This window comes from Pseudopipra pipra, chromosome 26 (genome assembly GCF_036250125.1).
Source record: "Pseudopipra pipra isolate bDixPip1 chromosome 26, bDixPip1.hap1, whole genome shotgun sequence".
Lineage (NCBI taxonomy): Eukaryota > Metazoa > Chordata > Aves > Passeriformes > Pipridae > Pseudopipra > Pseudopipra pipra.
In genome coordinates this window covers 2,036,563-2,049,322 of record NC_087574.1, presented here as the reverse complement: position 1 = coordinate 2,049,322, position 12,760 = coordinate 2,036,563, and the positions used below count along the sequence as shown (strand labels likewise).

Here is a 12,760-nt window from a genome sequence, read left to right as displayed (position 1 = left end):
GGGAGCGGCGCGCGGCGGGGGGCGGGGCCGGGCGCGCGCCGGGCGCGGCGCCCCGCCTCCCCCTCCCTCACCCCCCCCTCCCTTCCCTCACCCCCCTCACCCCCCTCGGCCGCCGCCGCCGCCGGGCGGAGGCACCGCCAGGCCCGGCCCGGCCGCTCCGCCCGCCCGGCACGGCCCCGGCACGGCCCCGGCCCCGGCCCCCGAGCATGGCGAGCCGCCGCCGCTGGGCCCCGCGCCGGAGCGGCGGCGGGCGCTGACCCGGCCCCGCCCCGGCCCCGGCGGACCCTCCGCGCCGGTCGGTGAGTGACCGCCCCGCCCCGCCCGGGCCCCGCAGCTCCCGCCCGCCCTCCGGGGCCCTGCCGGGCCGTGGGGGCCCCCGCCGCACCGGAGAGGGGCCCGCTGACCCCGCCCCGGGACCCCCCCACCGGAGCTCAGGGACCCCCCCGATCCGCCCGGGATCACCCCAGGGAATGCTCCCGGCCATGCCCTGCCCTGCCCGGGCCGCCTCCCCCAGCCCGAGAGCCCCCGGGAGCGTCCGTGGGCCCCCCCCAGCCCTGTGGGAGACCCCCTGAGATTCCCTTTCCCATGAGATCCCCTTTCTCCCCCTCCTTTTCCTGCCACCCCCCCACTCTGAGAGCCCCCGGGAGCTTCTCTGAGCCCCCCCCAGCCCTGTTGGAGACCCCCTGAGATTCCCTTTCCCCTGAGATCCCCTTTACCTCCTCCTTTTCCTGCCCCTCCACACCCTGAGAGCCCCCAGGACCTTTATGGACCCCCTCTAAGACTCCCCCCTTCCCTCCACCTTTCCTGCCCTTTCTCCCACCCCGTCCTCAGAGACCCCACAACCCCCCCTGGGCCCTCGCAGCCCCATGTGAGACCCCCCCAGGCCCTGAGGCTGCCCCTTCCCCCACCTTTTATATCCCTCTCGTCCCTGCCAAAAGCCCCCAGGACCCTCCCTGGGCTCCCCCAGTCCTATATGAGACCCCCCTTCCCTCCCCTTTCCTGTCCCCCCCTCCTGAGAGCCCCCCAGACCCTTCCTGGACCCTCAGGACCTGAGACCCTTCCCCTTCCCTCCCCTTTTCTGCCCCCACCCCCAGTCCTGAGAGCCCCCCAGGACCCTCCCTGGGCCCCCTCCAGCCCCATGTGAGACCCCCTGAGCCCCTCTTCCTTTCCTGTCCCCCTCCCCATCCTGAGAACCCCTAGGACCTTCCCTGGACCCCCAGACCCTGAGCCCCCCCTCTTCCCCTCTCCCTTTTCTGTCCACCCCAAATCCTGAAATCCTCTGGGACCCTCCCTGGGTCCCTCCAGCCCTATGGGAGACCCTCTGAGCCCCCTTTCCCTCCTTTTCCTGTCCCCCCCCTCCTGCCTGAGAGCCCCCAGGACTCTCCCTGGACCCCCAGACCCTGAGCCTCTCCTTCTTTCCCCCCGTGTTCTGCCCTCCCCATTCTGAGAGGCCCCCAGACCCTCTCTGGAACCCCAGGACCTGAGACCCCTCCCCTTCCCTCCCCTTTTCTACCCTCTCCCTCCCAATCTTGAGGGCCCCCAGGGACTGTCCCTGGGCCCCCCCAGCCCTATGTGAGACCCCCCAGGCCCTGAGCCCCCCTTCTGTCCCCCCTGCCTTTCCCATGAGCCCCAAGGGTGCCTCTAAGCCCCTCCTTATTCCCCCCACTTTTGTACCCCCTGTCCATCCTGAGAGCCCCCAGGACCCTCCCTGCCCCCCTCCCAGCCCTATGTGAGACCCCTGAGGCCCCTTCCCCCCCCTTTCCTGCTCTCCTCACCCCCCCAGCCTGATGCAACATCCAGACTTCTCATCCCCCCCACCCCCGAGCCTCCCCCCCAGAGCCTCCAGCCCTGCCTGCAGCGGGGTGGGGGGGCCCTGGGCAGCCCCCCCTGACCCTCTCTGGGCTCCACACCAACCCCTCAACCCGGGGGGGGCCCAGGGGGGTCCCAGGAGGGTGAGGGCTGAGCCAGTTCCCTGCATCCAATTCCCTGTTTCCTCTTTTTGCTGTGAAAGGAAGAGAAACCCCCAGCTCAGGGGGATTGGGCTGTGGGGTGGGGACAACGGGACCCCCCTTGTGTCCCCCCCATCCAGTGGTTGATCAGAGGCCCCCCTCCGTGACAATTAGGGGGGCCACTGGTCAGCACCATCAGTGGGTGCTGAGAGGGGTCTGGACACAAGTTTGGGGTCATTAGACCCCATCAGGGGGGTCCAGGCCCCCCTTTTGTGGGGAGCACACATTGCTCCCCTCCCTGCCCTGTCCCCCCTCCATCCTCTGCAAGGGAGGGTGATGCAGTAAAACCCACCCCGAGGTGGGGGGGCTGGTTTGGGGGGCACCACAAGTGCTCTGTGCACCCCTGGAGTCCAGAGACAATCCTGGGGGGCTTGGGGGGGCTCAGGGGGGCTTCTGGGCGGGGCTTGATGCCTTGGCGATGGTTGAGCATGTCCTGAGGGCTGGGGACAACAGGATGGACACAAGGGGACACATCCCCCGTGGCAGCCAGTGTTCCCCACCAACCTGGGAGGGGGTCTTTGCTGTGCTGGGAGGGGTCCATGTCAATCTGGGGGGGGTTCATGGCTAGCTGGGAGACCCCCGAGCCCCCCCCTTCATTTCTGCGGGGTTTAACGCAGGGACTCTTCCTCTTGGGTACCCCCAAAGCGCATCTTGGGGCCATCGCAGGGTGTGCAGTGGGATTTTGGCTGGGAGGGGGGTGAGGGGGTTCTCCTGGTGGGGGGTGAGGTGCCATCATGCCCCCCGACCCCTGGCAGCCCCCCCGTGTCCCATGCTATGAGTGTTCGCCGTGACTTCTCCGCGAGCAGCTGCAAATGAAAATGGAGGATATGTCTTTGTCTGGCCTGGATAACAGCAAACTGGAGGTGAGCTGCCCCCCACCCTGGGTCTGTGTGCCCCCTGGGGCGTCCCTCTGTCCCCCCCCATCGCTAACAGCCCCCCCTGGCCCCCCCAGGCCATCGCACACGAGATCTACACGGAGCTGGTGGAGGATGCCTGCCTGGGGCTCTGCTTCGAGGTGCACCGGGCTGTCAAGTGTGGGTACTTCTTCCTGGATGACACAGACCCCGACAGCATGAAGGACTTTGGTGAGCCCCCCAAGCTCCCCCTGGGGTCAGGGTGACACTGGTGACAGGGACACAGCCAACCCCCTGCTCCCAGTGCCACTGGAGAAGCTGTGGGGGAATTGGTGGTCCCCAGGCACAGGGGGTTGGGTTTAAGGGGTGCTGAGGGGGATTAAACACCCAAATGACCCCCTGGCAGTGACCAAACTGTCCCAGAGGGGTAAGTGTGGGTGAACTGAACCCCAGAACATGGTGCTGGGCCCTGGGGGGGCACAGCTGGGGTGGGAGGGGAGTGGAGACCCCCCCCGACTGTGCTGCTGCTGGTTTCAGTCCCCCCAAAAGCTGCCTTGAGGCTCTTGGGGAGGATCTGGTAGCCCAAAGGATCCCCCCCAGAGCAGAATGGGTGTCTCAGGAGGGTCTGGCAGCCCAAACAGAGGGTCTGGTAGCTCAGAGACCTCCCTGAACCAGAGTGGAAGGGAGGGGGTCTGGCAGCCCAAAGGAACCCCCAGAGCAGAGGGGTGGGTATCAGGGGGGTCTTGGGAGGATCTGGCAGCCCAAAGGAAGGGCCTGGCTGCCCAAAGCTCTCCCCAGAGCAGAGGGGAGATGTCAGGGGGTTCTTGTGAGGGTCTGGCAGTCCGAAGGACACGCTGAGCAGAAGGGGAGTTTTGGGAGGGTCTCAGTTGGTTTGGCAGCCCAAAGGAAGGGTCTGGCAGCCCAAAGCCTCCCCCCAGAGCGGAGTGGGGGTCTCAGGGCAGGGTCTGAGCGTGTCCCCCCCACAGAGATCGTGGACCAGCCGGGCGTGGACATCTTCGGGCAGGTGTACAACCAGTGGAAGAACAAGGAGTGCGTGTGCCCCAACTGCAGCCGCAGCATCGCCGCCTCCCGCTTCGCCCCCCACCTGGAGAAGTGCCTGGGCATGGGCCGCAACAGCAGCCGCATCGCCAACCGCAGGTGGGCACCCCGAGGGCTGGGGGGCACCCCGAGGGCTGGGGGGCACCCCGCAGTGTGGGGGGCCCTGCTGGGGGGCTGGGGTGTGCTCAGAGGGGAAACGGAGGCACAAAAGGGGCTGAGGGTGGGAGGCTGGATCTCTTTTCCATGGGGACACTGAGGGATGAGGGAGGCTGAGTGTTATGGGGGGGCTGGGATTGTTCTCAGAGGGGAAACTGAGGCACGAGGAGGTTGGGGGTGTGGGGCCAGGTGTCTTATCCATAGGGAAACTGAGGTGTGAGGGGGGATGAGGGGGGGTGCTGGAGGTGTTCTCTGTGGGGAAACTGAGGCACAAGGAGTGTTGGGGGTAGGTTTCTTCTCTGTGGGGGTGCAGTAGATTCAGGCACTGATGAACCTGGGGATGGGAGTTCAGCATCAAGGTCTCCCCTCTCCTTGCTTTTCATTGTGGGGGTGTCTGTTCTTGCCCAACAACCCTGGAGTCCAACCTCCAGTTGCTCTTGTTCTCACCCATGGCTTCACTCCATCCTGGGAAAACAAACTGGAAATCCTGGGTCCTCTGTCCCCCCCTGCTCTTGGTGGGGGTCCCTCTCTGGATCCTGGGATGCTGGGGAGGATGGGAAGTGCGGGATGGATCCTGGGGAGCCAGGCACGGTGCAGGGTGGGTCCTGGGGGCCAGGGTGGATGGGAGGGCACAGGACAGATCCCGGGGTGCCAGAGAGGATGTAGGATAGATCCTGAGGTGCTGGGGAGGACAGGAGGGTACAGGGTGAATCCTGTGCCAGGGAGGATGGAAGGGTGCAGGACGGGTCCTAGGGAGAATGTGGAACAGATCCTGGGGTGCTGGGGAGGATGTGGGGGACAGAGAGAATGGGAGGTGCAGGATGGGTCCTGAGGAGGATGCAGGATGGGTCCTGGGGTGCTGGGAGGATATGAGGTGCAGGACAGATCCTGGGGGGCTGGAGGAGGCAGGGGATGGATCCTGGAGAGTGGATGAGGGTGCACAATGAACCCTGGGGTGCTGGGGAGGTGGGAGGGTACAGGACAGATCCTGGGGTTCCATGGAGGACGTGGGACAGGTCCTGGCCATGACCCCCCTCCCCTCCCTGCACAGGATCGCGAGCAGCAACAACCTGAACAAGTCAGAGAGTGACCAGGAGGACAACGACGACATCAACGACAACGACTGGTCCTACGGCTCTGAGAAGAAAGGTGGGGGGTCCCTGGTCCCCTCAGGGGTGGGGGATGTGTCCTGCCTGCCCTGTGCCCTTGACCCCAAGTCCAGGGTGGGTGTGTGGGGGGTTTTCGTCCATGGGGAAGGGGATGCCCTGGGCTTGCAAATCTACCAGAAAAGGTCAAATCTGTCCCTTCTCTCTCTCTCCCCATAGCAAAGAAGAGGAAATCAGATAAGGTGAGGGGGCAGGGGGTGCTGCAGGGTGTGGGGACCATGGGGGGGACATGGACACCCCTCAACACCCCCCTGTTGTTGCAGAACCCCAACTCGCCCCGCAGGTCCAAGTCCCTGAAACACAAAAATGGTGAGGGGGTGGGGCTTAACTGCTGGGGGTGGGCTTGTGCATTGGGGAGGGGCTTACACTGCCTGGGGTGGGGCATCTGTGGGGGCGGAGCATCGCAGGGGTGGGGCTTGGGGTGGGAGCAGGGTTTGGGGGGGGGCATTTGGGGGCATTTGGATGGGGGATGTAAATGAGGGTGGAGTATTTTGGATGGGTGGGGTGTAAAGGGGCAGGTATTTGGGGTGGGAGGGGCATTGGTGGGTGGGGCATAAAGTGGGGCAGGTATTGGGTGGGAGGGGCAGCTGCAGTGGGTGGGGCTTGTGGGGAGGTGGGGCTCTCACTATGGTGGCAGTGGGAGGGGGCACCAGGGGTCCCGTGGGGGGCCAGACCACAGGCAGGACCCCCCTCATCCCCCCTCACCCCTCCTCTCTCCCAGGCGAGATCGGTGGGAACCCCGATCCCTTCAAGGTGAGCCCAGGAGAAACAGCACCTGGTCCCTCCTCTGCCCCCTCAGGGGGGTCCTGTCGCCCCCCTGGGAGGGTCCCCCCTGTTCCCCCCCAGCCCTGACCCCACTCTCTGCCCCCCCAGTACAGCAACTCGGCAGGAATCAACTACGAGACGCTGGGCCCCGAGGAGCTGCGGACACTGCTCACCACGGTGTGGGACTGGGGGGCATGGGGGGCACAGGGGGCTCCAGAGGGACCTCATCCCTGGCCAGACAGAGGGCACGGAGGCTGGGACCCCTGGGATCTTTCCCAGCTCAGCTCCATCCCACTGGAGCTGGTTAGAGGCTGGGAACAGGGATGTACAGTGGGTCTGATCCTGGGGGATGTGGTGGCCCAGCGTGGTGGCTGCCCTCTCTGGGGGGATGGGACAGCACTGAGAGGTTGGGGGGTCCCTAGGATTGTGGGTCCCCAGGGCTGTGATAGTAGAGCACAGCCCAGGGGTCACTCACCTGTCCCCCCCCACTCACCTGTCCCTTCCCTCCCCAGCAATGCGGGGTCATCTCTGAGCACACCAAGAAGATGTGCACCAGGTGAGAGCATCCCGGGCTAGCATCCCTGTAGGGCTCAGGGGGGGCTTCGTGGGGGTCCCCAACGTGCCTGGATGCCCACAGGGTGAGGGGAAACACCTGGCTGACCCCTGAATGCCATCCCCCAGGTCCCTGCGGTGTCCCCAGCACACGGATGAGCAGCGCAGGGCAGTCCGGGTTTACCTCCTCGGTCCCTCCGCGTAAGTGGGCACAACCTCGGGGGTCCCCAAGGTCCTGGGGTCACTGTCCCCTGTGAACAGGGACTGGGGGGGCTGCACGGGGTGCTCAGGGGGGGCTGGGGACAGGGAGGCCCCCGGGAAGGGACGGGAGGTTAGGGCTGGGGTTGGGATGTGCGGTGGTGGGGAGCTGGGCCAAGCTCGGGGCATCCCCTTGGCATTGTGGGGGGCTCTGTTCCCCCCACCCCCCATGCCAGGGGCTGGGGACCCCCTGACACCTGTGCCCAGGTCCCTGCCCGAGGCAGAGGCCGGCGTGGAGAACGACAGCTTCGAGGTGGCCGAGAGCCAGGCCCTCATGAGCCGCCTGCAGTGGGACGGCTCCTCCGACATCTCCCCCTCCGACTCGGCCTCCTCCAAAGCCAGTGAGTGTTTGGGGGGCTGAGGGGAAAATCTGGGGGCACAGACCCCTCCATGGGGCAAATCTGGGGGCACAGACCCCTCTGTGGGGCAGATACTGTGGCATAAAATCCTCCATGGGGCAAATCTGGGGGCAGACACCCCTCTGAGTGGGAAATCCTGAGGAACAGGCCCCTTCATGGAGGCAAATCCTGGGGCACAGAGCCCTCTGCAGGGCAAATTCTGGGGGACAGACCCCTTTGAGGGGCAAAGCTTGGGGCACAGACCCTTCTGTGGGGGCAAAACTGGCTCTTCTGGCGTCTCCCCAGTGCAAGAGGGGATGAACACACTGTGGCTCCAAAGCCTAGAGCATCTGGGACATCTTGTCACCCACCATCCCAGGGTGGGGGAAATGTTTTGGGGTACATTGTCCTGGGTGTGGATTGGTGATGGGGGGGATCTTCTCTGTTTTGGGGGGCCCATCTCCTCCCTGACACCCCCATTTCTTCCTTTTTCCCCTTTCCCAGGTACAAACAACTCCGAGTCCCGCAAGACCAAGAAGAAGAAGCCCCACCTGGGGCTGGTGAGTGGTGCCCCAGGGCTCGGCTCCAGCAAGAAGAAGAAGCCCAAGCCCCCCGCCCCCCACACCCCCAGCATCTATGACGACATCAACTGAGCCCCCCAGAGCTGGGGGGGGGCCAGGACGGACAGACGGACGGCCGCGGGCCGGGGCAGCCCCCCCAGAGCCCCCTGGGTTGGACACAAAGCGGGTACCTGGGGCACGGAGGACTCGGCCGTCGCTGGAGCGGGGGCTGGATTTGGGGAGCCCCCACTAGTGCCCCCGTTCCTCCCTGCCTGCCCCAGTGCCTCTATTTATTCTGTGACAGTTTTTGTACGTGGGGCTCCTGTTGGGGCACTGAGGGGGCACCTGGCTCGACATGGGGGTATGACCACCCCCTTCCCCTCCCCAGTGTCCCCCAAACCCAGCTGTGCCCCCTCCCACACCCGCTCCTCACTTACCCCAGCGGGGTGGGGGGCACCTGAACCCCCCGGGCAGGTCCAGGCCTGGGTGAGGGGGGTGTGGATCCCCTCTGCTGCAGGGTTTTGGGGTGAGCTCCCCCCCCCCCCGGGCTGCCCCCCCATCCCTGCCCCGGGCTGGCTCTCGCTGGTCGGGCTGGCTCAGGGGTGGGGGGCACGCTGGAGGGGGGTATTTCCCACTCAGAGGACAAGTGGGGACACCCCCGTGCCCCAGATCTCTTCAGCTGGGGGGGCCTGGCAGTGCCCTCACAGGGGGCTTCGGGGGGGCTGCATGCTGCATCCTTCGTGTTTGGGGCTGTTTGGGGGAGCTCTGGAGGTGGGAGGGTAGCTGCTGTGACCGTCTCTGTGCTGAACTGTGTGGGGAGGGGGGGCCCCAACCTGCCAGGGACAGCCTGGGGGGGCTGAGAGTGGAGCAAAATGGGGGGGGTAGGCACAGCACAGTCTGGCTTCAAGGCAGAGCCCCCCCACCTCATCCCCCCAGGGCAGCTCTGTTCCGCTCCCCGCATGCCCGGGGACCTGCTGCTGCAGTCAGGGGGGTCACTGGGGACCCCCCACCAGCTCTGGCTGGTGTTTGCACTCCCACAGGCTCTGCTTTTGGCTGGGGGGGCCGGGACCAGCGCCCTGCTGTGTGGGCTGGGGGGGGGACAGGTCCCTCTGGCTGGATCCAGGTCACCCCCAGCCCCACGATAACGCCCCAACCCGAGCTGTTCTCCATCACAGGGGCTGCATCAGGGACAGGGTTGGTTCTGTCCCCTCCGTTGTACCCCCCCATGGCTGTCTGACCCCCCCACCCCCTTGGCCCTGTGTCCCTGGGGGGGGACTGTGTCTGTCCCCCCACCCCAGTGCCCTGGCTCATCCTCTCGGTGGGGCTCACAAATTATGGTGCTCTCGACTCTGGATTCACTATTGTTTTCAAACTGCTGCTAAAGGCTGGGCTGGGGGGGTCCCACAGAGCCCTGGGCACCCCAAAACGCTGCGGGGGGGCCCCTCCTCACTGCATGGGGACCCCCGTGTGGCCCCTCCCGGTGTGGCTTTGGGGCTGGGGGGGCCTGGCCACCGGACACACCGAGCTGGCCTTAGTGTGCCCTGGGGCCTGCGGATGGGGGTGTGGGCACCCAAAAACACAGGGGGTCACCCTGAGCCCCCCCCAGCTGCTTGGGGAGGGCACAGTGAGCTGGGGTCTTGGGGGGGGGGGAACAGCTTGAGGCTCTCTGGTTGCAGGAGAGGCGCTGCAAATTTGGGGTCCAAGGGGTGTAACAGGGCTTGGGGGGGGTTGGATGTGCCCTGTGACCCCCCCAGGTCAGTGTCCTCACCCCCCAGCCCCCAGTGTTTCTGCGTGTCCCCCCTCCCGGGGGGAGCTGAGCCCTTGTGAGGTCTGTGTGTCCCGTGAGTGGGTTGTGGCTGCCCCTGTAAATAAAACTGCATCTTGACTTGGTATCCCTGGCATTAATTACAGCTGGTTAATTAAGCAGGGCTGTTACCCCACCCCCACCCCCGACCACCACTCCATTTACTGCGTATGGGGCTGAATTTGTTTTTATAACCCCCCCCAAAAGCACGGGAAGGGGGGGAATAAGCAACCCCAGGGTGGGAAGGTGAGTGCTGGGGTGACTTAACACCCTTTATTTGCTTTAAAAAGACCTTGGGAAGAAGCCACGGCCCATTCCAGTGCTGTCCCACTCCCCCAGAGCTGGGATTGGGAATGGGACGAATGGAGTTCTGAGGTGTGGGGGGGGGCACAGCCCCTTTTTGGGGGGATAAAATCTGGCAGCGAGACTGGGCCAAACAGCCCCTGCCGTGCTGGCTCTGGTCACTGTAATGGGACAGGGACAGTGGGGACAGGGACACTGGGGTGCCTCCCCAGCTCCTTCCTGCCTCATCCTGACTGTCCATACACCCCGAAGGCCAGGAAGGTGACCAGGACAGTGACCCCGATGAGGGACACGGTGGCCGGGGTGGTGAAGAGCTGCCGGTAGTTGACACGGAAATACCACCCGAGCGCCAGCACCACCATGACCGTGGGGACCATGAGGGTCCCCCCGCCCAGGGGCAGCCCCGGGGCCGCGGGGCCGGCGGGGACAGGGTCGGGCAGGGCGGGGGTGGCCGTGGTGGCTCCCCGGCAGCGGTGGCAGTGGATGACACAGTTGTCCGTGATGCGGAGCGAGCGCAGTGTCCGCGCCTGGTCCTGCAGCAGCTGCCCGCGGTAGATGAGCTTCATCTGGCTCTCCTGGCCCGCAAAGTATTTGCTGTGGGAGGAGGGCAGAGGTTGAAGGTGGCAGAGAATGGGCTCCTGGACACACCTGGGGCTGATGGAAACCCCCCCCCACTGTGAAACGGGGAGGGGACAGCGCAGGGGGACAGCGATGGCACCGCCACCACGTGCCACCTTCTCTTTTAAACTTGTTTTAAATCCCCCCTCCTTGGTGTCTTTGGAAGAACAAGATGGAAAAAACCCCTCTCCCGTTCTGCTGGGTGAGGGCTGTTTGCACTCGGGGGGGGCACAGGAGCTGAGGGGGGCTTGGCTGGCAGCCTGGCACCGCTCCCCACGTCCCCTTTCCCTCGGGACTTACCTCTTGAGGACCCCCACGGTGTCCTCGGGCCGGGCCATCGCCACCTCCTCGGTGTCGTTGAGGAACTTGAGGCGGATCTTGATGAGTCCGGGGCACAGATCCCCCTCCCCAGGGGCGCGGGGCTCAGCCATCCCTTGGGACAAGCTCTGGACATCCAGCAGCTGCTCCAGGCCGGGGTCGGGGGTGGTGCCGCTGTCCCCCTGCGCCGCCGCCCCTCCTTCCTCCTCAGTTTTCTCCTCCGTGTTCTCGGGGACCCCGGGGGGCTCCGGGGCTTCTGCCGCCCCCGCGGCCCCCCCGTAGGGCGGGAGGGGCCCGAGGCGGATGACAGCGGCGTCCCCCGTGCCCAGGGCCTGGCTGGTGCCATCGGCCACGTACGTGGAGAGCCAGGCCAGTACCAGCGCCAGCGCCAGCACCGCCAGCCCGGCCACCAGCGTCACCTCGTCCCCCACCCCCGGGATGAGGGGGGCGGCGGGGGGCTCCATCTCCGGGATCCCCCCGCTCAGCCTGGGGTCTTTATTCCTTCCGCAACCCCCTCGTGCCCGGCGTGGATGCCAGCGGGGACCCCCGGGGTGGCAGCAGGGACCACTCCGCGGTCACCTTCCAACAGATCCCGGCGCTGCTCCCGCTACCCGGAGATCCCGAGGGACGGGAGTTCCTCACCGCAGGCCGTTCCTTCTCGCTCCCGAGCGGTGCCGGGGCCGCGCTCCCCTCGCCGGGGCTGGCGGAGGGTCCCAGGGGGTCCCACAGCCCCTCGGTGCCCAGCCCGGGCAGTGTCAGCCCATCCCCGACCTGGGCGGAGCGGAGCGATGCGGTGAGAGGGGCGGGGGGGGCAGCAGGGGAAGAGCCGGGCCGGGCCCGGGGCGGCGGAAGGAACCGGGGGCCCGGTGGATCCCGCTGTGTCCCTGCCAGCTCCGGGGGGTCCCTGCTCGTCCCGGTGTGTCCCGGCTAGTCCCTCACGGTCCCGGTGTGCCCCACCATCCCCGGGGGCCCTGCTGTGTGTTCCCGTCATTCCCGGGGGTCCCGCTGTGTCCCCACCATCCGCGGGGGTCCTGGTGTGTCGCTGCCCCTCCCGCTGTGTCCCTTCCATCCCCAGGGGGTCTCCAATAGTCCCGGTGTGTCCCTGCCGTCCCCGCTGGGTCCTGGTTTGTCCCGCTGTGTTCTGGGGCGTCCCTGCCATCCCCGGGGGTCCCGCTATGTCCCCGGGGGTCCCGCTGTGTCTGGAAATCCCGGTGTGTCCCTGCCATCCCCTCTGTGCCCCCGGGGGTCCGGGTTTGTCCCGGGGGTCCCGGTTTGTCCCGGGGGTCCCGGTGTCCCCCCCCCCCCACTCACCGCCTCCCGCCGCCGCCGCCCGCGCGCCGGAAGCGCCACGTCAGACGGCGCCGCCGCCAGGGGGCGGGAGCGGGCGGTGGGCGCGCGCGCGGCGCGTCACAGCCCCGCCCGCGGAGCCACGCCCACTGGGCGGGGTTTGTGGAGAAGGAGGCGGGGTTAGCAGAACGCATCCCTCTCGGGGGCGGGTCAGGGGCGGGGCCTGTGGGGCGGGGCGGGGTCAGTGGGTGGGTCATCACGCCCATGATTGGTGGGCGCGACCGGTGGGGGCGTGGTCACGGAGGGCGGGGTTTGGGGCGGGGCCTGGGGCTCCGCGGGGCAGGGCCTCGGGAGCCACGTGTGACACCCCCCGGGCGGGGCTGCCGGGGGCGGGACCCTCCCCGAGGCCCTGAACCCACCCCGGGGCTGAACCCCTGTGGAGCTGAGCCCCCCCCTGCCCCGGGAGACTGAATGAACCCTCCGGGGGCTGAACCCACCCCGGGGCTGAACCGCCCTCAGGGCTGAGCCTCCCTCAGGGCTGAGCCCCCTCCGGGCCAGGAACTCCCTCTAGGTCCTGAGCCTCCCTGGTCTGGACACTCCCAGCCCTGGCTGTCACATCCCCAGAGCCTGTCACCCCCCCTTTGCAGCCCCCACATCCTCCAGGGCCCATCTGTCACCTCCTGGAGACCTGTGATCCCCTGTCCCTGTCCCCC

At 66.9% G+C, this 12,760-nt stretch overlaps 2 protein-coding genes across 3 annotated transcripts; one reads left to right on the top strand and one right to left on the bottom strand.

Moving 5' to 3' along the window:
• The first annotated feature begins 170 nt into the window (after positions 1 to 170).
• ATXN7L3 (ataxin 7 like 3) lies at positions 171 to 9,609 on the top strand. Of its 2 annotated transcripts, XM_064636736.1 has the most exons (13): positions 173 to 299; positions 2,765 to 2,872; positions 2,962 to 3,094; positions 3,850 to 4,021; positions 5,130 to 5,227; positions 5,404 to 5,426; positions 5,508 to 5,553; positions 5,966 to 5,997; positions 6,118 to 6,186; positions 6,522 to 6,565; positions 6,691 to 6,762; positions 7,027 to 7,160; positions 7,662 to 9,609. In XM_064636736.1, exons 2-13 carry the CDS (start codon positions 2,822 to 2,824, stop codon positions 7,808 to 7,810), a joined length of 1,023 nt encoding a protein of 340 aa, XP_064492806.1. In that variant the 5' UTR covers positions 173 to 299; positions 2,765 to 2,821; the 3' UTR covers positions 7,811 to 9,609. The 2 variants fall into 2 exon arrangements, with proteins under 2 accessions (XP_064492804.1, XP_064492806.1); XM_064636734.1 differs by having other exon boundaries at positions 171 to 299; positions 5,404 to 5,553.
• A 151-nt stretch (positions 9,610 to 9,760) lies between these two features.
• TMUB2 (transmembrane and ubiquitin like domain containing 2) lies at positions 9,761 to 12,162 on the bottom strand. The gene is made up of 3 exons (XM_064636737.1): positions 12,072 to 12,162; positions 10,743 to 11,531; positions 9,761 to 10,418 (listed from the first exon to the last, which is right to left on the bottom strand). The coding sequence occupies exons 2-3, from the start codon at positions 11,222 to 11,224 to the stop codon at positions 10,049 to 10,051; spliced, it is 852 nt and encodes a 283-aa protein (XP_064492807.1). The 5' UTR covers positions 11,225 to 11,531; positions 12,072 to 12,162; the 3' UTR covers positions 9,761 to 10,048.
• Between the last annotated feature and the right edge of the window lie 598 nt (positions 12,163 to 12,760).